The sequence below is a fragment of the Grampus griseus genome (genome assembly GCF_964374135.1).
Source record: "Grampus griseus genome assembly, chromosome: 14".
NCBI lineage: Eukaryota > Metazoa > Chordata > Mammalia > Artiodactyla > Delphinidae > Grampus > Grampus griseus.
Window position 1 is genome coordinate 36,387,409 of NC_139008.1, and position 23,898 is coordinate 36,411,306.

General features: G+C 43.2%; 2 protein-coding genes across 2 annotated transcripts in view; one reads left to right on the forward strand and one right to left on the reverse strand.

Moving 5' to 3' along the window:
• The window catches only part of NAA60 (N-alpha-acetyltransferase 60, NatF catalytic subunit), a 38,622-nt gene extending 23,964 nt beyond the window's left edge, over positions 1-14,658 (reverse strand). Inside the window, exons 1-2 of the mRNA XM_082669720.1 lie at positions 14,474-14,658; positions 10,631-10,804 (exon numbers count right to left, since the gene is read on the reverse strand). The gene's annotated coding sequence lies outside the window, so the exon portion shown is untranslated. The remainder of the gene's footprint in view (positions 1-10,630; positions 10,805-14,473) is intronic.
• Positions 14,659-14,840: 182 nt separating this feature from the next.
• On the forward strand, positions 14,841-23,583 carry ZNF597 (zinc finger protein 597; the record flags this gene model as incomplete). The annotated part of the gene is given in 6 exon segments (XM_082670687.1): positions 14,841-14,883; positions 15,176-15,258; positions 16,139-16,226; positions 16,229-16,264; positions 18,292-18,936; positions 23,288-23,583. Coding segments are annotated over 6 exon segments (1,191 nt in total).
• Between the last annotated feature and the right edge of the window lie 315 nt (positions 23,584-23,898).

The window sequence follows — 23,898 nt, forward strand, 5'->3', positions numbered from 1 at the left end:
AATAAAATAAAATCACACTATCTCATAAATGTTGAATGCATATTCTTTAACATTTTGACAAAGAAAATATACCTAAAGAGATTAGAAGTTTTAAAGGCAATTGGTATAAATAGATCAAGAGTAGTGGAACAAGGGGATGTAAAACAACCAGGATATTCTATTGTCTACATAATATGACGTTAGTGACTGATGGAATCTTGATTTGTGTAAAGCAACTTGTATTTCCTTTCTGTAACAGTTTCTGTAAGATCCTATTTTTTTAAAGGCTGAAAAATCACAGGCAAATGAAAACATAGTATCATTTACAACTCGGTAGAGTTACAGTTTTAAGTCCTGCAAACATGCTATTGTAAGCAAAGATGCTGTGGTAAACGTGTTTGGGTCCACTCAGAGCATTTCAAGCACTCTATACAATTATATTTAGTGTGTCACTATTATAATCAAACTTGAAAAAAAAGCTTTAATATAAATGAAGATAGAACAATCAACAGTGAGGCGGGTATAAAATGCATACTTTGAAGTCCTACATACTTTGTAGAGATGGGCTGCAAATTTAGCTTCAGTCTTTCCAGAATACACTTTGAAGAGAACTGGTTGGGAGATCCAGCGAGTCACTGTGTTAGAGGTGGCTAATTGTCCCCTAGTATCCACTGTCTTCCTCCTCCTCCTCTCCCTTCTTATTTATTTTTGGTTGTGTCGCGTCTCAGTTGCAGCATGTGGGATCTTTCATTGCGGGCACGCAGGCTCTTCACTGTGGCAGGCAGGCTTCTCTCGAGTTATGGCATGCGGGTTTTTTTTTCTTCTCTCCCTCTCTCTAGTTGTGGCGTGTGGGCTTCAGAGCATGTGGGCTCTGTAGTTTTCGGCACATGGGCTCTCTCGTTGAGGCCTGCAAGCTCAGTAGTTGTGGCACAGGCTTAGTTGCCCTGCAGCATGTGGGATCTTAGTTCCCCGATCAGGGATTGAACCTGCGTTCCTTGCATTGGAAGACAGATCCTTTACCACTGGACCACCAGGGAAGTCCCATCTTCCTTCTTTTTAAAAAGCAACTGCTTTCTCATATCCTCTTGTAGTAATAGAACAGCACCCCCTATAGCAGGTAATAGCTGTCAAGCTGAGCTTATACTTCTTACCCTCCCTTGCAGCAATGTGAGGCTATATGCCAAAGTTTTTACCGATGGACAAGAGTGGAAGTGATGTGGACAACTTAAGTTCTTAAGCATGCCCTTAAGAGGAAATTGCTTAAATATTAATAATTGGTGAAGCTAGGTGAAAGGTACATAGGTGTGTACTGCATTATTCTTTCAAATACTCAGAAGGTTTGAAAATTTTAAATTAAAAGGATGAGGTTTTACAAAAAGAAAATTGCTTGTTTTCATCATCCTTTCTCTTGCCTTCCGTCATGTTCCCATCCATGGAACATGGGGGCAGTGGTAAGCCCCTTCAATCACACAGGAAAGGCAAAACCCTTCCCAGGTCCTTGTTACTCAAAGTGTGGTCTTGTGGTCCAGCAGCATGAGCATCACCAGGGAGCTTGTTTAAAATGCAGAACCTCAAGCCTCACAAGACTGAATCAGAATTTGCATGAAGCACTCTGTAAGTGCAGCAGAGTTACCATTCTGTTGTTTCCAGGGTTCTACATAGAGCACTAATAAGATGAATTGTCAAAACTGAGAAGGGCATCTACATCCATTAAAACTTTAAAAGCACTTTCTAAAAAAATGAGAAAACAATAACTATTCCCCCAGGGTTTACTATGTGCTGGGCACTGTGTAAGCAACTTACACAGGATCTCATTTATCCTCAGGACAATGGTTTCAGTCAGGTACCATGTGTTACTACAAGGGATATTCCAGGTAGTTGTCTTCTTTAAAAAAATTCCACTCTATCCCATTGTGTGGGTGGTATTGACTCCACCCCAAAATGGTCCCTACTTTGGTCTAACCCGTTAAGTTCAACCCATTCTCCCTTGGCTCAGCGACTGGCTCAGATAACCCAGCAAGTGGGAAGGGGCATCTCCTGACCACAGGAATTGGTTCAGGAAAGGTCTAATCAGCACTGAGCTCAATACTGATTGCTCCTCCAACTCTTTGCTTCCTGGTTTTTCTCTATTTTTGGTGTGTTTTGAGATATTTCTTCCACTTGATCTAAAAGACCACTGGCTTTATGATGACCATCCTCTCCTTCAATTCACCTACTGAATGTTAATTAATTAATTAGGCCGCACCACACCATGCAGCATTCGGGATCTTAGTTCCCCAACCAGGGTTCGAACCTGTGCCCCCTGCAGTGGAAACATGGATTCTTAACCACTGGACTGCCAGAGAAGTCCCTACTGAATGTAAATTTAAAAACAAAACAAAACAAAACATGCTTTTCAGTTCCAGAAAGTTTTGCTATAATCCAATCTCCTCCAGTCATCGTATTTGGGTAGAGCTGCCATCTGTCTCTTTCATAAGTTCTATTTCCTCAAGAGCTGCCTATTCTGAGGGTTCTGCCAGCTCCTTCTCCCTCTGGCTGCCAAGTCTCTTCAAGTTTACTGTTATTTTTCTCTTGCCTACTCATGACTGTTTTTATCCTCTGGCCATGGGTCAAGCACAGAGATATCTACAGGCACTACCAGTGGGAGGCGTCATCAGTCTCTACTTCTGCATTCGAGCCACGCTCCAAGCTGCCAAGAAGAGTGGTTCTCTGTGGAGCTCTTGAAGGGAAACAAACCCTCAATTCCTGCCTCCTCAGCTGCAGAGCCCTTTCCCAGTTTCTGTGATAGGGAGGTAATCAGGCTCTGCTGGGTCAGGGAGAGCCGCAAGCTACCATCTCCATGGGCAGGCTCTGCCGTTCCAGAGCCCCGGCTGAACTACTCTAATTATGGAAGTAGTACGTGCTCACTGTAACAAATAGGAATTAACTTTCTCTGCCGTTCCACAAACTTCCAAGGCCAAGATCTCTCCAGAAATTAAGGCGAGACTAAGCATATTAATTTTCATCTCTCTCTGGTGCATAGAGGAATAAGGTTGGGTACTGCTGTCTTCTGCCAACGCTAGGTGATCCCAGCCACCCACGGCCCTACTCACTGCTCTATCATAGATAGACTGCGGTTGGGGAGGTGGGGAGAGCAGGGGCTGGGGATAAGGTTTCCCTCCCAACACCCGGACATTCAGGTTGTAAGCAGTATTGCCACTAAAAACCTTGGACAGAAACCTGCACATATTTTAGATTACTTCCTTAGCGAAAATTCCTAGAATGTTGATTTTTAAATATATATATATAATATATATTCTTTTAAAAAATATTTATTTATTTGGTTGCACCGGGTCTAAGTTGAGGCAGGCGGGCTCCTTAGTTGCAGCTCCAGGGCTCCTTAGTTGTGGCTTGCCAGCTCCTTAGTTGTAGCACGTGGACTCCTTAGTTGAGGTAGAAAGGCTCCTTAGTTGTGGCTCCACGGCTCCTTAGTTGTGGCTTGCCAGCTCCTTAGTTGCAGCATGTGAACTCTTAGTTGTGGCATGCATGTGGGATCTAGTTCCCTGACCAGGGATCGAACCCAGGCCTGCATTGGGAGGGCAGAGTGTTATCCACTGCACCACGAGGGAAGTCCCGAATGTTGGTTATTTTTAATTGATTTCAATTTGAAAACATTTCATTTTCATTTGAAAACAAATGCCACATTGCCTCCTGTCTCATACATCCTCACCAACATGGGATATCATCCCTCCTTACCTCTCTGCACTCTATAAGGGGGAAAAATATCTCATTATTTTAATGTGTACTTCTTAGTAAGTTTGATCACTTTTTTCTATTTTTATTAACCATTTACATTTCACCTTTATATGATTTTTACAGATGTATCCAACATATTTTGGTTTTGGTTTAACTTGGGGGGATTTTATGACAAACATTTTTTTAGAAGTACGCATGCCCTGGACTTCCCTGGTGGCACAGTGGTTGGGAATCCACCTGCCAACGCAGGGGACACGGGTTCAAGCCCTGGGCCGGGAAGATCCCACATGCCACAGAGCAACTGAACCCGTGTGCCACAACTACTGAGCCTGCATGCCACAACTACTGAAGCCTGCGCACCTAGAGCCCGTGCTCCACAACAAGAGAAGCCACCACAATGCGAAGCCCGCACACCACAAAGAAGAGTAGCCCCTGCTCACCACAACTAGAGAAAGCCTGCGCACAGCAATGAAGAACCAATGCAGCCAAAAAATAAATAAATAAATATTTTAAAAAAGTAAGAAGTATGCATGCCCATGGTAAAATTTTAAAAGCAGAACAAAAGGATATACGGTGAAAAGTAAGTTTCCTTCCCTCTGACTCTGAGTAACAGAGTTCTCCACTGTTACCAGCGTCTCTGCATGCTCTCAGAGATCTTATTTACACGGACAATATGATATTTTCATAAATAAAAAGCAAGTGTGAGTGAGATGAGGGCCGAGCTTGGGTACTGGATGCTTGTCCTCCCTTCTTCCTTCAATTAAGGTTAGCCATGCACTATGCTGGGAGCTGTGGGTACCAGTAGTGACTAAGATGTGTTCTCTGCCTTTGAGAAGATGTGTGATTACAAGACGGTTTGATGATGGTTTCAACAGAAGCACTTACACAGAATAATGGAACTTTTTGAATGTAATCTGAGTGAACATGTAGTTTCTAAGTGTCTGCTATGTGCTACACACTATGTTACAGTCCTACAGTCCTTCCTCAATGTCCTCATTTACTCTCCCAATCACTCTGAAAAGTCAGTATTGTTGTCCCATTTTACAATGAAACACCCACCCAAGGCCTTTATAGCATGCAGAATGAAACTTCTCTCCCCAGGGGCACCATGAAGGATGAAAGTCAAGAAACAAACAAATCGCTTCTTCATTTAAAGATGTGATGTGTTCTCTTGGATCACAACCTTCCTGACACCCAGGGGGACAGGTGACTTACCAAAATCAGCCTTTCCAGAAAGACACCAAAAACATTTTTCCAGGATCCCAGAAACAGATCATGAACAAGCCACTTCATGGCAAGCCCTGTAGACAGTCAGCTTGTTGACTAGCATCTGCTTTGCCTGAGAGGACTCTGGACCTCCCTGGGAGCACTCCCAGGAGAGGAGAAAGGTTCCAGGAGACAGGCTGGAGGTGCAGTGGATTGTTCTGACTCATGGTTCTGATGGGTTCATTAATATTTACATGGATCATAAGAAATCTGTTGCATTTCTTTACACTAAAAATGAAATATCAAAAAGGGAAAGTAAAAAAAAAAACAAAAAACCCCTTTTGAAACTGCATAAAAAAATAAAATACTTAGGAACAAACCTGACCAAGGAGGTGAAAGACTTATATGCTGAGAAGTATAAAACACTGATAAAGGAAATTGAAGATTATTCAAAGAAGTGTAAAGACATCCCATGCTCTTGGATTAGAAGAATTAATATTGTTAAAATGGCCACGTTACCCAAAGCAATCTACAGATTTAATGCGATCCCTATCAAATTACCCATGATATCTTTCACAGAACTAGAAAAAATAATCTTAAAATTTATATGGAACCATAAAAGACCCAGAATTGCCAAAGCGATCCTGAGGGAAAAGAACAAAGCTGGAGGCATAACCCTCTCAGACCTCAGACAATACAAAGCTACAGTAATCAAAACAGCGTGGTATTGGCACAAAAACAGACATACGGAGCAATGGAAAATAGAGAGCCCAGAAATAAACCCACACACCTACAGTCAATTAATCTTCAACAAAGGAGGCAAGAATATACAATGGAGAAAAGACAGTCTCTTAAGCAAGTGGTGTTGGGAAAGCTGGACAGTCGCATGTAAATCAATGAAGTTAGAACACTCCCTCACACCATACATGAATATAAACTCAAAATGGTATAAAGACTTAAATATAAGACATGACACCATAAAACTCCTAGAAGAGAACATAGGCAAAACATTCTCTGACATAAATCATAGCAATGTTTTCTTAGGTCAGTCTCCCAAGGCAGTAGTAATAAAAGCAAAAATAAACAAATGGGATCTAATCAAATTTACAAGCGTTTGCGAAGAAATGGAATCCACAAACAAAATGAGAAGACAATCTACGAACTGGGAGAAAATATCTGCAAACGATGTGACAGACAAGGGCTTAATTTAAAAACTATACAAACTCAATAACAACAACAAAAACCCAATCAAAAAATGCGCAGAAAACCTAAATAGACATTTCTCCAATGAAGACATACAGATGGCCAATAGGCACATGAAAAGATGCTTAACATCACTAATTACTAGAGAAATGCAAGGGAATTCCCTGGCAGTCCAGTAGTTAGGACTTGGCGCTTTCACTGCCGAGGCCCAGGTTCAATCCCTGGTCAGGGAACTAAGATCCCACAAGGGCAGCACGGCCAAAAAAAAGAAAGAGAGAGAGAGAGAGAGAGAGAGAGAGAGAAAAATACAGATCAAAACTACAATGAGGTACCACCTCACACCAATCAGAATGGCCATCATTAAAAACTCTACAAATAACAAATGCTGGAGAGTGTGTGGAGAAAAGGGAACCCTCCTACACTGTTGGTGGGAAGGTAAATTGGTGCAGCCACTATGGAAAACAGTACAGAGCTTCCTTAAAAAACTAAAAATAGGGCTTCCCTGGTGGTGCAGTGGTTGGGAGTCCGCCTGCCGATGCAGGGGACGCGGGTTCGTGCCCCGGTCCGGGAGGATCCCACGTGCCGCGCAGCAGCTAGGCCCGTGAGCCATGGCCGCTGAGCCTGCGCATCCGGAGCCTGTGTTCTGCAGCGGGGGAGGCCACAGCAGTGAGAGGCCCGCGTACCAAAAAACAAAAAACAAAAAACTAAAAAACTAAAAATAGAGTTGCCATATGATCCAGCAATCCCACTACTGGGCATATATTACCCAAGGGGAAAGGGGTCGGGGAGGGATAAATTAGGAGTTTGTGATTAGCAGATATAAACTACTATATATAAAATAAACAACAGGGTCCTATACTGTATACCAGAGGAAAATATATGCAATAGTCTGTAATAAACCATCATGGAAAAGAAAAAAAATACACAAAGTAGATTTACATGGGCAAATATAAAAAAAAATCTCTCTAGATATACTTAAGCGTAAAGAAGCAAAGGCTATAACATATTTGTATTGTAAAATAAACAATGAAAAAATCTGCATGAATCAAAGCCAGTACAACTAGGAACCAAACATTTTGCTTCCGGGGGGAGGGATAAATTGGGAGATTGGGATTGACATATATACACTACTATATATAAAATAGATAAGTAATAAGAACCTACTGTATAGCACAGGGAAGTCTATTCAGTACTCTGTAATGACCTATATTAGGAACAGAATCTAAAAAAGAGCAGATATATGTATAACTGATTCATTTTGCTGTACAGCAGAATCTAACACAACATTGTAAACCAACTATACCCCAATACAAACTAATTTCAAAAAATAAAAATAAAAAATAAAATAGTTTTACAAGGCAAAATAAAAATTTTGCTTCCAAAAAAATTCCCTTTGGGTGTAAAATGATGCAAGTGTATAAGCTGAATCACCAACAATGATACTGATTGCTGCAATTAAAACCAAGACAGAGGTGGCCACTTAGCCTGGACTCAGAGGGTCAGGCCAGTATATTGGGAAGGTCTGATTCTCCATTTTTATTGTCAGTGTACCCTGAGACTGGGCTTACCAGTCAGGCTCACAAAAGACTGAGGCTTAAACCAAATTCTGGTTTACTTGTTTATAGTCAAGAGTCACTGGAATGCTCTTAACCCTGCTCCAGACACCTCCTCCTCTCTTAGTGTTCCTGGGAAACTAGACTGCTAACCAGAATGTTCTTGGTGAGCAGCGTACAAAGAGAAAAGAAAAGAGAGCCTTAAGGGAGATCTTTTACTCAGGCCTTTCTCAAAGGTCAGGAATGCTTGCCCCTCAAGTCCATGTTCCTTGTGTCTGAGCACTGCCAGGAGGGCTGCCAGACTCTTGCTGACTCTTCTTTCTCTTGGCTCCATTCAGACTAGGCCGCTCTGTGAACACATTACTTTTCAGATCCATAAATCACGCCTTAACTTCCCAGGCTTTCCTTAAGGTTATTTTTTATTTATTTATTTATTTTATTTTGGCTGCACAGGCTCTTTGTTGCAGCATACAGGCTTCCCTAGTTGCATTGCACGGGTTTCTGTAGTTGCGGCACGCAGGCTTAGTTGCAGGATGTGGTATCTTAATTCTCCGACCAGGGATCGAACTGGGGCCCCCCTCATTGGGATCGCAGAGTCTTAACCACTGGACCACCAGGGACGTCCCAAGGTTACTTCTTATTTCTGCAGAAACATGATTTTATCTTCATTTTCCCTGTTTAATTCTCAAAATTCAGCCTTATTCCCCTCTTTCAAGTTCTTGGGAAACGCCTCATTACAGGAAGCTATCTGTGGATTACATTGATGTATCTGATTGCTAAAGCGCCAATACACAACAGTTTTATTTAGAAACCTTTTCAATTATAAAGCTTATACTTTTTGAGCAGTTCTTTTATGGCAAGTGTTATGCAACCTATTTTCATGTAATCTTCCCAATTATCACCGGAGGCAGTTACAATCATTACTCCTATTTTGCAGATATGGAAACTAAGGCTTAGAGAGGTTAAATAATTAACCCAAGATGTTATAGCTGTTAAACTCTTAGGAGCAATTTCAACCCAGGCAATCTGACTCCAGAGCCCTGGCTTAAATAATCTGCTAATTATGGAAGAAATACATACTCACCGTAACAAATAAGAAAAATATAGAAAAAAGTATAAAAAAGAAAAAATTACCCTTTGCTCATCATCCAAAGATAATCACTTAACATTACTGTTTCCTTATTGCTCTTTTCAGTCTATTTTCAATAATTATGATGGCACTTTATGTACAACTTGGTATCCCATTTAAAAACTTATATTGGGGTCTTCCCTGGTAGTGCAGTCGTTAAGAATCCGTCTGCCGGGCTTCCCTGGTGGCGCAGTGGTTGAGAGTCCGCCTGCCGATGCAGGAGACACGGGTTCGTGCCCCGGTCCAGGGAGATCCCACATGCTGCAGAGCAGCTGGGCCCATGAGCCATGGCTGCTGAGCCTGCGCGTTCGGAGCCTGTGCTCCTTAACGGGAGAGGCCACAAACAGTGAGAGGCCCGCATACTGCAAAAAAAAAAAAAAGAATCTGTCTGCCAATGCAGGGTACACGGGTTCGAGCCCTGGTCTGGGAAGATCCCACATGCCATGGAGCAACTAAGCCGGTGCGCCACAACTACTGAGCCTGTGCTCTAGAGCCCACGAGCCACAACTACTGAAGCCCGTGCACCTAGAGCCCGTGGTCTGCAACAAGAGAAGCCACCACAATGAGAAGCCCACGCACCGCAACGAAGAGTAGCCCCCACTCGCCACAACTAGAGAAAGCCATGCTCAGCAACGAATAACCAAAGCAGCCAAAGATAAATAAATAAATAAATTTATAAAGAAAAAAAACATATTGGAAGCATTTCCACATGTTATCAAAAACTCCTTATATATATAATCTTAATTGGCTGCAATCTTTCCTCCTGAGAGGAAAAATACTTAGAAATTAGGTCATTTTTCTCCAATTTTTCTCTACTGTAAATAATTCTGCAATGAACTTCATGTTTTCCCATCCATTTCCATTCATCTTTTTCCATATTCAACATATTTCCTTAGGATAACATGGCAATTATTGCCAGCTGTCCCCAGTGTCTACCTCCTCCTTCTTTCTCATTGTAACAGAACTTGTGCTTTTTAGCTGGGTGTGGGCTACCAGAGTGATACTATGCTTCCTAGCCTCCCTTGAGCTAGATGTGGTTATGTGACCACGTGACTAAGATCTAGCTAATGGAATGTGAACAGAAGTGATACGTGCAACCTCCCAAGTTCCACCCTGAAAAGGAAGGGACATGCCCTCCCTTTCTCCTTCCTGTTGGCTGCAATGCAGGTGTGGTACTGAGCCATACTGGGTGAGAGTCATGCTTAGGATACGAAGCACTCTAAGATAGTGGAGCACAAAGCAGAAGAAGCCTGGGTCCCCAGCAACTTTCCAGAGCATAGTTATCAGACCAGCTTGGATTGTATGTGGGAGAAAAATATATTTCTATTTGTTTAAGCCAATGTTATTTTGAATTTCTTAGTATAGTTAATGAAATCAGATGCCCAGTTAAAACATAGATTTTTAGAATTAAATTTACAGAGTCAAATGGTATGAATAGTTTTCAACCGCACAATGCATACAATAGGGGCAAATTACTTTACAAGAGTATACTGAGTATACTTGCTTACCCACCAACCAGCAAAGTAAAAGCTTTTGTCTCACTAAACCCCCTCTATCATTCAGTATTAATAATTTTTTAAATGTTGACTAGCAAGATGGGTTTCATTTCAGTAGGTTCCCTCTGACTATGAGGGCATCATCCACAGCAAGGCAGAGCAGGCTTTTACATCGTTTATCCTTTTGCTGTTAATTGTAGTTATAATCACTTTTACAAAACTTTTTTGATTGTTTTTTAAATCTATGTACTGGATTGTTTAAGTGATCTTCAGTCCTTTTATACATTTGCCTTTCCTATTGTGATTTTCCCATTCCTATAGATCCTTACCTCTTTTCTATTTAAGGAAGACTTTTCAATTATTTCTTTTAGGGCAGGTTTAGTGTTGCTGTATTCTTTTAGTTTTTGCGTAGGACACAGCAGGCTTTGACTCACTCCCTGGAACTCTTCTCTGCACTCCGGCTGGCTCAGTCCCCCGTCCTTCCAGGTACAGCCATTCTTATGCTGCAGGGGAGAAAGAGGTAGGCCATCACTTTGCTCCTGGCCACGCCATGTCTGTAACTCTCAGGCCAAGTGTCTCAGACAAGTCTGATCTCAGAATTCTCAATCTGATGGGCCTTTTCGGGGAAAATGAATTATCTGAGCACATAGTCCTCTAACCTACTATCCAACCCATCGTTTCTTCTCCGTCCTCACTGTGTTTAACCTGCATTCTCTGTAGATCTCATTACCCTCCAGGAATCTCTGGTTGCAGCTTCTATTTGCAAGAATTAATCAGTATCAGTAGATCTAGAATCTTTCTTTGGAAGCGTCTCTGGCCTCAGTGACTGAAAAAGAATCCTGCTAGAGTTGATATGGAGCAAAGCCACTTTCTGGTAATGGGATTAACGTACCGGGGGTACATTTTAGAGTCCTGACTTCTTTCTGATGAAGGAACTCCTGCCCAGCTAGAGGTGATCCTAGCTTCAAATCATGAGAGCCTCTTATTCTTGGTTAAAGTAAAACCTGCAGGCATGACCTACAGCCATCATTCCCCAATTAGAGACAAACTAGTGAACTCAGCTTTCTAACTGCTCAGTCAGGCATTTTGGATACTTATGAGAAAAGCCTCTTGCTGAAGTCGGGAAAAAAGATTATTCTTGCTTGTCTAGACTCCTTTGGTGCACTGTAAGAAGACCTTGTCAACTTCCCATTGGTAGTAAAATCTCATGAAGGATACACTAAAGGCTCTAAGCAGTGGTCCCCAACCTTTCTGGGCTCAGACACCGGTTTCATGGAAGACAATTTTTCCATGAACAGCGGTTGGGGGGGGGGCGGTGTTGGGGAATGGTTCAGGCGATAATGCCAGCGATGGGGAGCAATGTGGAGTGGCAGATGAAGCTTCGCTCGCTCGCGCCCTGCTCACCTCCTACTGTGAGGCCCAGTTCCTAACAGGCCACAGACCGGTACCAGTCCACGGCCTGGGGGTTGGGGACTCCTGCTATAAGAACAACAGACATACTTATTTTTAAGTAATAAACCCTAAAAAGCAGTACCATCTGGGAATGTTAAAAACACCAAACCTGGGAATTCCCTGGCGGCCCAGTGGTTAGGACTCAGCACTTTCACTGCTGGGGACCAGGTCTGACCCCTGGTCTGGGAACCAAGATCCCGCAAGCTGCGCAGCATGGCCAAAATAACACCAAACGTAGTGAGTAATTCATTCTGGAAGTCATGTTTAAAATTACCAAGGAAAAAATATATACTTAACAATAAATAGTGATAATGTCTGGGTGATAAGAATGTGGTGCATTTATTTTCTATTTTTTTATCTGTATTTTCTAACTTTCTAAAATGTACATATACTGTTTTGTAATAATAAAAAGTTACTTTTAATTTTAAAAAAGATGATGTGATTTTCAGAGAGAAAGCAGATATTTGGCTATGGAAAGAATTTTAATACATACAAATTATTATTATTATTGGTATGTTAGGGGCTGAAATGAAGAATCTTGTCAAAGGGTTGTGGCAGAAGAATTTTTAAGTTTGGATGATTAAAATCTGTCACTTGAACTTCTAATGGATATATGGTCAAGCACCTCTGATTTTTAAAAAATCAAGTTAGAAAAATAAATAAATAAAAAATCAAGTGAGGTATATAATTCAGTCTTATTCTTTCAATCTCGGTCTATCATAGACTTTGTATCTCATCTCTTTCCTTTAAGCAAGATCAAGCTTTCAAGCTGCTTCTTCTTCTTTTTTTTTTTAGATGTTGGGGGTAGGAGTTTAGTAATTTATTTATTTATTTTTGCTGTGTTGGGTCTTTGTTTCTGTGTGAGGGCTTTCTCTAGTTGTGGCAAGCGGGCGCCACTCTTCCTCGTGTTGTGCGGGCCTCTCACTATCGCGGCCTCTCTTGTTGCGGAGCACAGGCTCCAGAGATGCAGGCTCAGTAGTTGTGGCTCACGGGCCTAGTTGCTCCGTGGCATGTGGGATCCTCCCAGACCAGGGCTCGAACCTGTGTCCCGAACCTGTGTCCCCTGCATTAGCAGGCAGATTCTCAACCACTGCGCCACCAGGGAAGTCCGAAGCTTCTTCTTTCTTGATCTACTTGTTTAGTTTTGGTAGTCAGAAGGCCTAGGGAAGATTTTGTTTCCTCTCCTGTTTCAAAGATAACTCTCCAGTTACCCAGTGAGTTAATACCACAGGCTTAACTTCTAGTCATTGGAAACTGGGTTTATCTCTTTGTAATAATGAGAACAGGATTCAAAGTAAAGGGCCATTAGAGCCACTTGTTCTTGGTGAAAGGGCCACAGATCAAAATCAGGAGGATCTGAGCCCCAAATGAGATATCCCTGATGTAAGAATACCATAAAATTAAGTACAAAGGAAGAGGGGAAAGAGGACTACTTGAACAGCACTGTGATTACATGGTGAACATGTACCAGGCCATTAGCTCTTCTTCAACATTTACATTTTGGGTTGGTCTAGCCTGTAGGAAAGTTTGTCTTTATCATTCTTCCACCTGTCCTTTCAGCACCTTTTTCCTTCCTCCTGGGACCCTCAGATACCTCTTTTGTGACCCATCCCCACAAGGCCTAGCTCTACCTGTCAAGATGTCACTTGTGGCGGATACTGTTAGTTAACCTGTCTATTCTTCGTTCTTCTTTTTATTTTCCAACAGAGCCCTGATTTTGTGCAGGCAGATGGTCAGGAGAGACTGGGTCCCCTGGAGGTGAACCATGATGGGTGAAAACCAATACAGTAGCTAGTCTTTTTACCCTTGATAATGATTGGTTTAGGTTTGGTACATGACACAATGCTTGTCTGCATGTATTACGTGGATTCCATTGCCATCTTCCCCAACATGCTAAGGATGGCAGAGGAGAAATATGGAAGTATTGGGACCATGATGGTGTCATTATGCCACTGAATTAATCAACCTATAACTGCCCTACCTTTGAACATTTTGTTGGGTTTTCTGTTACTTGCAGCTGAAACTATCCTATCTAATATTCCACCAAATCCTGTTACTTATTTTGTCAACTCTGATAATATTGTTTCAATTAATATGCAACCACTCCTTGAGTGACCTTTTAGATACAGGAACATGCCTGGCACAAGAATAAGAAAATATATTGAGACATATTCAGAATTTTCTATTAAGGTAAATATCACCCTTGTTTTTTCAGACACTTTTGTAAACTGACAATTTCCTTGAAACTACCCTCTGAGGAGAGGCTTCTGAGTTCTTTGCAGCTGAGGAAAGCAAAGTTGTATATAGGCCAAAATGACACAAGCAATTAGTGGCAAAGCTGCGGAAGCAGCTCAATTTTCTAATTCCAAATCCCTACACCACGGCACACAATGCCAGTAAAGTGGAAAATATGTGGCAATGGGGCAGGTCGAATGGGAGGTATTAAGAAGCCTACAACGTCCCGCGAAGCAATCCGATGGCTCTACTACCGCTTGAAGTCCGCTGTGGCTCCAAGCCTGACATGGCTAGGTTGGGCTGCAGTCGCCGGTCACAATGCCCCTAGAATACATTGCGTTGGAGCAACCGGCCTGCGCCGACCTGAACTTTGTCCATCCAGAAGACACCCCTTTACATTCCATGGCCCCGCAGTCCGCCCAAGACCCAGCGGACTACTCAGGCTAAGACTAGGACCCGCATTCCTAGCCACTCAGGCATCTCACCTCGGCCGGACCAAAGTTTCGGACCCACAGGGTACTGCTGGCCGAACCCACATTTCAGTACCGATACTCTTCAGGTTCCGGATTCTCTCCGTCTACTTGCTTTCCTTCTTCCCTGAAACATTACGTCCCTCCGTGGTCTCCCTAACGCTGCACTTCACCAGATCTGTGGGCACGAAGCTCACGGGGGAGACCCAGACAGCGGAACCGGAAATGCCTGGAAAAACTTAGGGAAAACTACATCTCCCAGAATGCCGGGTGAGCCGGGGGAGGGAGGTTCTCCGTTAAGGCGCCCGATTGGTCAACACTTAAAAGGGCCTGCCCCCTCCTAGGTCACGCTAGCCAATCAGAGGCAGAGCTGCGTAGAAACATGGGGGCCGGCCGCATCCGGCGGCTTTCCCGGCAGGTCCAGCGTAGGGGAGCGTGGGAGCGTGGGAGCCTAACGGTGGCGGCGTCTCTCGGTCTCGAGTCTCGGCTGGGCGTCGCTTTCTGTTGCTGTAGCCTGGTTAGCGGGAGGCTTCCTGAGATCTTTAGTCTCGGAGCCATAAGTGGGGCCCGGCCGGCCCGGGAGTCGGCCTTTACGAGGCTGGGCCGGGGAGAGGAGTCATAGGCTCAGGTCTTAAAGGGTGTGGGGATGCGAGGGGGTGCGTGTAGGAGCTTGGCAGCCGAATTGGCCCCTCCAAGTACTATTTTCTCCCTTCCAAGATCTGTTGCGAAGTCCCTGTGGCGACTTGAAAACAGTACCACTCCTCAACATGGCATCCACACTCTCTACATCCGGGGCCCAGGTGAGACCGGGTCCCTTCTCTCGGTCCAAGTTCCGGTCGCTCCTTTCTGGCCTCTGCCTGGCCTCTTTTGGAGGAGGGTGAGGCATGCCCGTGATGCGAGGGGTCCTGATCCCCAGAGAGCCCTTTCACCAAGCTGTCTTTGTTTCTACCAGGCATATAGGAAAAATGGCTTATGAGAGCCTTCCTTTTAGAACCACCAACTGGGAGCAGGGCCCATTGGAGAAGGCTATTACAGGGTACCTCAAAGTGTCTTTCTGGAATGCTGCTCAAACTTAAAGAATTCTAAGCTTCATTCCACACCTGTTGAATAAACAGAAACAAACAGAAACCCCAGGTGATTCTTAATCACACCAGAGCTCTATTGATTTATACGTTTGGTAAACTTAGGGAAGGAGGAATAGGCCTGAATGTGATGCAGTGAGCTTAGCCATGAGTGTGACCAAGAAGAAGGAGAGGGACCAGCAAAGGGAAGGATGTTGAGAGAACACTGGACCTCCTGTCCTGTCATGATTCTTCCCGGGCTGCTCAGTCTTCTCCTTTCCCTTAGAGCATCCCTACGTAATGGTTTCCTTAATGGTTCCCTGAGAGTTGTTCCCTCATCTTTTCTCTTCTAATAGGCTCTTCTAGAACTTCTCCCAGTTTACCGTTTTGGTCCTTATACCACTATCTCCAGTGGTGCATTTTTACTCTCTCCTTCCTAATCCCCACCTCCAGCCCTCAGAACCCATTCATACCCCCTCACCAGCACTCAGGGACCTTTTCCACCAAGCCCTTTTCTCCCTTGCCTCTGATGTTTCTAGCTCTTCTCAGCCTTCCCAGACTGAGTAAGGGGGTAGCTTTCCAGCTTCTTGTCCTGAGATGGGCTCTCGTGTTGTTTCAGGGGCCAGTGCTGTTTGAGGACCTGGCTGTATATTTTTCTCAAGAGGAATGTGTGAGTCAGCACCCTGTCCAGAGGTCCCGCAGCAGAGACACGCCATGGAGTGTTTGGAGGATATGGCATTGATGGGTAACAATAGTTGTTTTCCCTGCACTTTTGAACTTTGGTCATTTCTAGGATTAGGATTGCATATCTCATCCGCATGTTGGTATGGGGGAGTGCGACCTATCCCTGAGTGATTTATGTGGACATGACAAGAACTTGCATGAGAGTGCAATTTTCAAAGGGTGAGTTGATTCTTAAAAGGCAAAAATTGGCAAGTCCCTGACGGTCCAGTGGTTAGGGCTCGGTGCTTTCACTGCCAGGAGCCCCGGACAGGGAACTAAGATCCCATGCAAGCCATGCAGCAGGGCAAAAAAAATTTAGGGATTTCCCTGGTGATGCAGTGGTTAAGAATCCACCTGCCAAAGCAGGGGACATGGGTTTGAGCCCTGGTCTGGGAATATCCCGCATGCCACGGAGCAACTAAGCCTGTGTGCCACAACTACTGAGCTTGTGCTCTAGAGCCCACGAGCCACAACTACTGAAGCCCGCATGCCTAGAGCCCGTGCTCCGCAACGAAGAGAAGCCACAAAAATGAGAAACCCGCACCACAATGAAAAGCAGCCCCCGCTCTTGCAACTAGAGAAAGCCCGTGCGCAGCAGCAAAGACCCAACGCAGCCAAAAATAAATAAAAATAAATAAATTTATTTTTAAAAAAATTAAAAATTTTTTAAATTTGGAAATCGCTTTAATCTTAAGCGGATGGTATGCGTTTCTCATCTAAGAGGAACTATAATGTAGAAACATTAGTCATTTTATCCTAGTCAAGGATAAATCCTTGACTAGGGTTGACTGTTTGAACTTTCCCAGAACTCACATTTTATATTATCTACTTATGTCTTCATCGTGTTGTTTTCCTCTACCTTCTTGAACATGTGAAGCATATTTATAATAGCTCTTTAAACATTCTTTCTACTAGTTTCATCATCTGTGTCGTTTCTGGGTCTGCTTTTGTTGATTGATTTTGCTCCTAGTTATGGGTCATATTTTTCTGCTTCTTTACATGCCTTGTAATTTTTGATTGGATGTTGGACATTGTGAGTTTTATGTTGTTGTATGCTGGCTGTTGCTGTATTTTCAAAACAATTTTTGGACTTTGGGGTAAGGTGCTAATTTATCAGTAAGTTACTTGGGATCAATATTATCCTTTCAAGGCTTGCTTTTTGCTTTGTTAGGGTGTGTTCAGAGCAGTCTTTAATCTAGGGCTGATGTGGCCTGCTGCTAAGGCAGTGTCTTTCTAAGCATACTGCCTGATGCTCTGTGTGGTAGGGAGTCTTTCCATTTTGGCTGGTGGGAGCATGAACTATTATGTGAATTCTGGAGATTGCTCTTTCTATTCCTTTCTGGTGGTTCTTTCCCTGACCTGGGGTAGTTTCCTTAGATGTATTTACAGATTAATATGCAGCCAGAGTCTTAAGGGGACCCCATCTAGATGCCCAGAGATCTCTGCCTGGGCATCTGCCTCTTCTCTGGTATTTTGCTGTCAAATTCTAGCAGCCTTGGCATTCCTGAACTCGGTCTCCTCGAATCAGCAAAACCACTGAAGACTTGATTTCCACACACTGCCCTGCAGCCCAGAAACCCTTTCCAGGCAGTGAGCTGGGGCAGTCATAGGGCTGTTGCTTTGGAAGGAAAGATCCCTTTTGGATTAATATATTGGCTTTATAAATTAAGACTATTTGGGGGCTTCCCTGGTGGCGCAGTGGTTGAGAGTCCGCCTGCCGATGCAGGGGATATGGGTTCGTTCCCCGGTTCGGGAAGATCCCACATGCCGCGGAGCGGCTGGGCCCGTGAGCCGTGGCCGCTGAGCCTGCGCATCCAGAGCCTGTGCTCCGCAACGGGAGAGGCCACAACAGTGAGAGGCCTGCGTACTGCCAAAAAAAAAAAAAAAGAAAAAAGAATATTTGGGAAAATATTAAAAACTAATGCTTTTGGGCAGGCCTGAGTTTTGTCAGCCATCCTACAGCTTCCTGGTCCTCTGTGTAACTAGTTTGTTTTCCCCAGTACTACTTGAGGGTGTTTATGTTTTGCTTTGTTTTGTTTTTATCAACAGGAGGAGAAGGCAAGATTGAGATTAATCAGAAGCTAAGGCTAGAATCTATGGGACTTGAAGAGCTTGCCCTAGAAAAATACTCCATTGCTGTGCCCCTTGTCTATTACCCAGAAAAATCCTCTGAGCATGGAGTTGGAAACCTTGAAAGGAAAATGTCAGGTAGAACTCCTGCTTGCAAGAAAAGTTTCATAAGCCTTTTAGTTACCATTGAAAACCACACCCCTTTGATAGAACTATCTCAGTGTTTAGGAACCAGAGCACTTTCTGAAATTCTTGAATTTCCTGGGGAAGAAGCCAAAAATTCATACAAGTGTCCTGAATGTGACCAAAGCTTCAGTGATAGCTCATACCCTGTTTTGCATCAGAAAACACATTCAGGAGAGAAAAAGTATAAATGTGGTGACTGGGAGAAGATTTTCAATCACAGAGCCAACTTGAGAACACACCAGCGAATCCACACCGGCGAGAAACCGTTTAAGTGTGCCGAGTGCGGCGGCAGCTTCCGCCAGCACTCACATCTGTCTCGGCACATGAATATCCATGTAAAGGAGAAACCCTACACCTGTGGCATATGTGGAAGAGGTTTCATGTGGCTCCCAGGATTGGCACAGCATCAGAAAACCCACACTGCCAAAAAAGCCTGTGGTAAATATTTTGGTCAGAAAACAAATCTGGCTTTGCCTGAGAAAAGGCACGGGTCAGCCAGCCGGCACCCATGCAGTCTGAGCAGGAAATGCTTTGGGCAGCCCTCGCACTTGGCCCTCCCCGAGTGGGGCCACGAGGACAACCCTGAACACTGCAGCGACTGCGGGGAAAATTTGCTTTCATTCTCAAAATTCGAACCCTTAAAGCGTCCTGAGTGTTCACTGACCTTTCTTCGTATCTCTGAGCTTATCTCCCATCAAAGCATTCACAGAGGGGAAAAGCCCCATAAATGCAAACCCTGTGCAGAATGTTTTATTTTGGACTCAAAGCTTGCATGCCACCAGAAGAACCACACAGGAGAACCTTTTAAATGTACCATGTGTGGGAAAAGTTTCAGGTTGAAAACACATCTCATTGTCCATCAGCAAATCCATGCGCAAAACACCACGTAAATATAGCAAGTTTTCATTAATGCTTGTGCTTCTCAGTATTTATACTGAAAACTGGGGCACAATTACCCTTTATGTGCCAGGTACTGTGCTAAGCACTTTACACACATTCCATGTAATATATCATTTAATTTTCACCACAACCTTGATTTAGGCACCATGATTTCTGTTTTATAATCGAGGAAGTATAGTCAGTGTCACAGCTACTGAACAAAGCCAGAATTCTAACTCAGTAGCTCAGTTACTATCCAGATTCCATTTGTATGAGCCGGAGAAAGATACAGAACTTATAAAAAAAAAATTCAGTTTTCACTAAAATGAAGGTTATTGCTAGAGTTCTTTTAATTTTGTTTACATGATTTTTAAGTAAGTTTTAGAAGGCAAATTTATTTATTTGCTAGTTCTGCAGATCTAGGATCTAGGAAAGTAAGTACCTTTATATATATTTTATACTTTTTTTTTTTTTTTTGCTGTAACAATCAGAATGTAATGTTTGTATGAGATTATTGTTTTACATATGAATTTCTGGAGGGGTTTGGAAGCTTTTTTCCTTCCATGTGAAGTGTTCCCAAATGGGTTGGACTAGTTAGTGTCGAGGTGGCTGTTAGTATCCGTGAAGTTAGTATCCATTCTCAGATCTGATGCCACTGGCCTTTGTGATTCAAGTGTTTGGAATCACACTTAGTGATTCCAAAGCACCCCCTTAGTGCTTCATCCCAAGCCTGACTTACGTATATGGTTACAAAGCAACTGAAAGACTGTTCAGGACCTGAGGTTCAAACTCCATCCCTATAATCAGATTGCAAACTCTACAGAGTGTAGTTTTAGTTTAGTTTAGGTTTTAGTTGAGTTTGGTTTAAGAAAAAAGTTTTTCTTCCTCATATCCAAAGAAAGATACATATAGAAAATTGTTAGAACTTAATCAAAATACTTGAAAATATATAGGTCTTTAGATACTGCTGTTACATGTAAATACTGGAGCAAAATATTGTTAAATGGAATGGTTATTAATGTTAAAGAACCAGGGGATCTTGTAAATGTTACATTCATGTGGAATTTCTCTTTAAAGCAAAATTGTATACCTATCAGCAAAGCAGCATTTAAAGGAGTTTTTGATTGGGATGTGAGAATGGTCTTATTCTATATAAATGGTATAAAAGTATGGCATTTACTAAAATGGGATTATCACTGGGAAACCTCAGGAGTAATAATAGACCTCTTTAGGACTAATTGGAGGAAAGTAGTACCTGGAAGGTAGGGTCTTTCTACTGAACAGCAGATTGAGAACTGAATGTACAAAAAGGTGCTGGCTACTGCTGTAAGTTCTTAACAGTGATTAGAGGCAGGAAGATTCTGTTGGTGAGGAAAAGGGAAACCAATAGCCCTAACCCAGCTCACCCACTCCTTTCCCCCTTTTCCTTCTTCTTCTTTTGCTTCTTGTTTGCAGATCCACAGTTGAGACCCTGTGCTCTGTATGTCAAGGTCACACTTGGCTCATTGTTTCCGATGTCTCCACTCTTAGGATACAGGACACCAGTCTGCCGGGCCTTTGGGGTCTCAAATAAAAAAGCGAGGTCTCCTATAGGTTCTTCAGCAAGTCTCTCTGTCTGAGGTGTTTAGAATTGTGTAGAAAGATGGTCTCCAGTTAGGTTTCTTATCAGCCAGCTCTGGGATATAAAGACCTTTGCTAAATATCATAAAGTACTGCCTCCCTGCTTTCCTGCTTCTGCCTTCCGTGGGAGCAGCTGGCACAGTGTACCATTGGCACATAGTAGGGGCTCCCATATTTCAGTTAACTGAAGAGTTGCAGGGTCGGGGATGAAATTGGGAAAGAGGTCCCTAGTAGCAGAGTTGCTGCAGAAAGAAGTAGAGAAGACTATTTTAGAAGGCATGTGGACAGAGTGGCGCTGACCTGAAACATGGAAGCTGTCATCCTTTCCTTTGTTCCTAAGAAAGTACAGGGGAAGGTGAAAATTCATACCATAAATGACGTTCTGCACTCAGCATGGGAAGTTACCTTTCCAGATGAGGTTTTCTTCACAATTAACTTCAGTTTTTACATTTTTATTTTCTAGATTTTGGAAGATTATGCCAAACCTCCATAAGAGATTAGAAAAATATCTTTTACAAAGACATTAATATATACATGAGTATAATTAAAATGCCTTTTTGGTGTAATATTGTTAATGATTGTTATGCGGAGGAAAAAAAAATCCCTGAGTGTCAGCTACTGTGAAAGAGCCCAAGGAGTTGAAGGAAGCGGTCAGTATTCATCAGTGAGACCCATGCTGGTTTTATACAGATGGATTTTTCACCTTCTATTTACAGTGTTAACTGACAGATTCCACAGATGGTCATTAATTTAGAGACATCATTAGCCTACCATGTTACTTTCAGTGAATACTTGGATGAAAGTTAATATAGGGATGAAAAACTAAATGCAGGAGGTTATTGCTAGGAACAGTTGGTTCACAACATTTTGCAGCATGGATGTTGACACGGGCAGAGTGAAAACTTTGTACTGAAGAATTCAATTGTTGAACAAATTTCTTTGGTTTTGTTGTTGATGCAGTGATGAAAATGTGTATTAAAGTCCTTAATGTGATTGCTGGACTATCAGGTTCTCTAACATACATCATTGATGAAACAGCATTATTCCAATAGCATGCAGATGTTAACAGTTTACATTTTGTAATTAAAGAAACTGGAATTTAATTGTTATTCTTGAAGGAGTTGAACTCAAAATAGTTTTGTTTACAGCGTTGTTGCAGTAGGTAATAGTCTATTCACATCTCTGCATTTAACATAGAAAATGACTAACCCAGTAATTCAGGGAGTTAAAACTAAAAACAAGTGACATTTCACAGCAAATGCTGTTCTGAGTCTTTGACTCCTGTGATTCCATATAATTAAGTGGCATTGTTCTGATGACTGCAGCATGTCATACAATCTGATACTGCAGATTTTGCTCAAAGTAATCTGCCAATTTACTGCATATGTGTACTAAGCAGGTTATAGTTTATCTGAATAAAGAGTCTATTTGAAAGTTCATTAAACTTGTTAAGCCTATAGGATTTCCGTTGGAAAGTGTTTTTGCTTGGACATCTGTTTAAAAAGTAACTAAATAATCTTCATTAGAAGTGTTTATATTCATCTGTTTTAGTTTTGTAGATAGAGCTATTGATCTGATATCAGGATGACCATTATCCATCTTTTCACGGCCTGACTACAGGTGTTTTGTCTTATTTTTTGACAGCCTTCTTTGTATTAACAATCTAGGGAGTGTGGGGATATGATATAAATATACAGTTATATAAACCTGAGAATATGCTGCAATCTCTAGTTCCTTTGGATACCTTAGAAGTAATATGTTTGTTGGAGGCACTTGTGCTGTTTGTTTAATGTTTGGATTTTACAGTTTTTGGTGTATTCTCATCAGTCTTAGCTCTAGAGTTCAAGCTCTCACTGGGCAGTGATTACTGTCTGATGTGCAATTTGGCATCTAATAAATGCTTTTTTATGATGATGACAATGAAGTGAACTTTAAAATTTTTTTTTACACTTTAGTAGTTTGAGATACCAATGAGTTGTGACATTGTGTGGCAGGATTGTGGCTTGGAAGGGGTTAATGAGTGACTTCAGCCGTTTAATAATGGAGGTAAAATCTTTTGCTCGCCGGAAGTCAGAAGAAAACTCCAGCACAGCTCCCGGGAGACGGCGTTAGACGTCATCTTCCCTTCCAATCTTTGCTCCACGACGGCTATACCTCCGGCCACGCAGGCCACCAAAGCCCTGCGTGGGCCGCCGTCTGGAGCGGGGGTTGGAGCTGAGGACTCGTGGAGTAAGGCTCCCAGAAGGCTTTGCGAGGCCTGGGAGACCTTGCGGCGCTCGGCCACCGGCAGCGCAGGCCGGCGGAAACACCAACGAGACGAGACGCGCTAGAGCGGCCCACAAGGCTGGGAATCGAAAGTCCTACGCTTACTTCCGTCGCCCTATTCCGGCGGCAGAGCTGCGCGTTCCTGTAGCGGCCGTGTTGCTCGGCCAGGCTCCCAGCCCACCTCCGCCACCCAACGAGAGGCGGCCTCTGCAGAACCCGAGCGGAGCGGGTGAGAGCGTCTGCGGAGGGCTCCTCTGGTCTCTCCCTCCGCACCAGCGGGAAGGTTACGCGGGTGGGCCATCCCGAATCTCGCACTGGTGACGGGAAAAGGAGCCCGGAGCTACCTCCTGGGCCCTAACCCTACTTTGGCAACGCGAAGCTATGGGCTCGCCCTGTTTGTCTCTTAACTTGAAAGGGACGCTTTGAGCTTCTCACTTGTCCTGGGTAGAGTGTCTTCTACCAACTAAAGAGTGTCGCTGCCTGTCCAGTTCTGCAAGGCTTGAGTCGTTAGCCATTGCAGTCACTGACCTTCAACACAACCCGAAAGGAATTCAGGGCGAAGGTCAGGAATGAGGCACTCTGTGCTCTGGGAAAACTGGCAGAGCAGGCCTTCAGAGAGTGAGATATTTTAAGGAG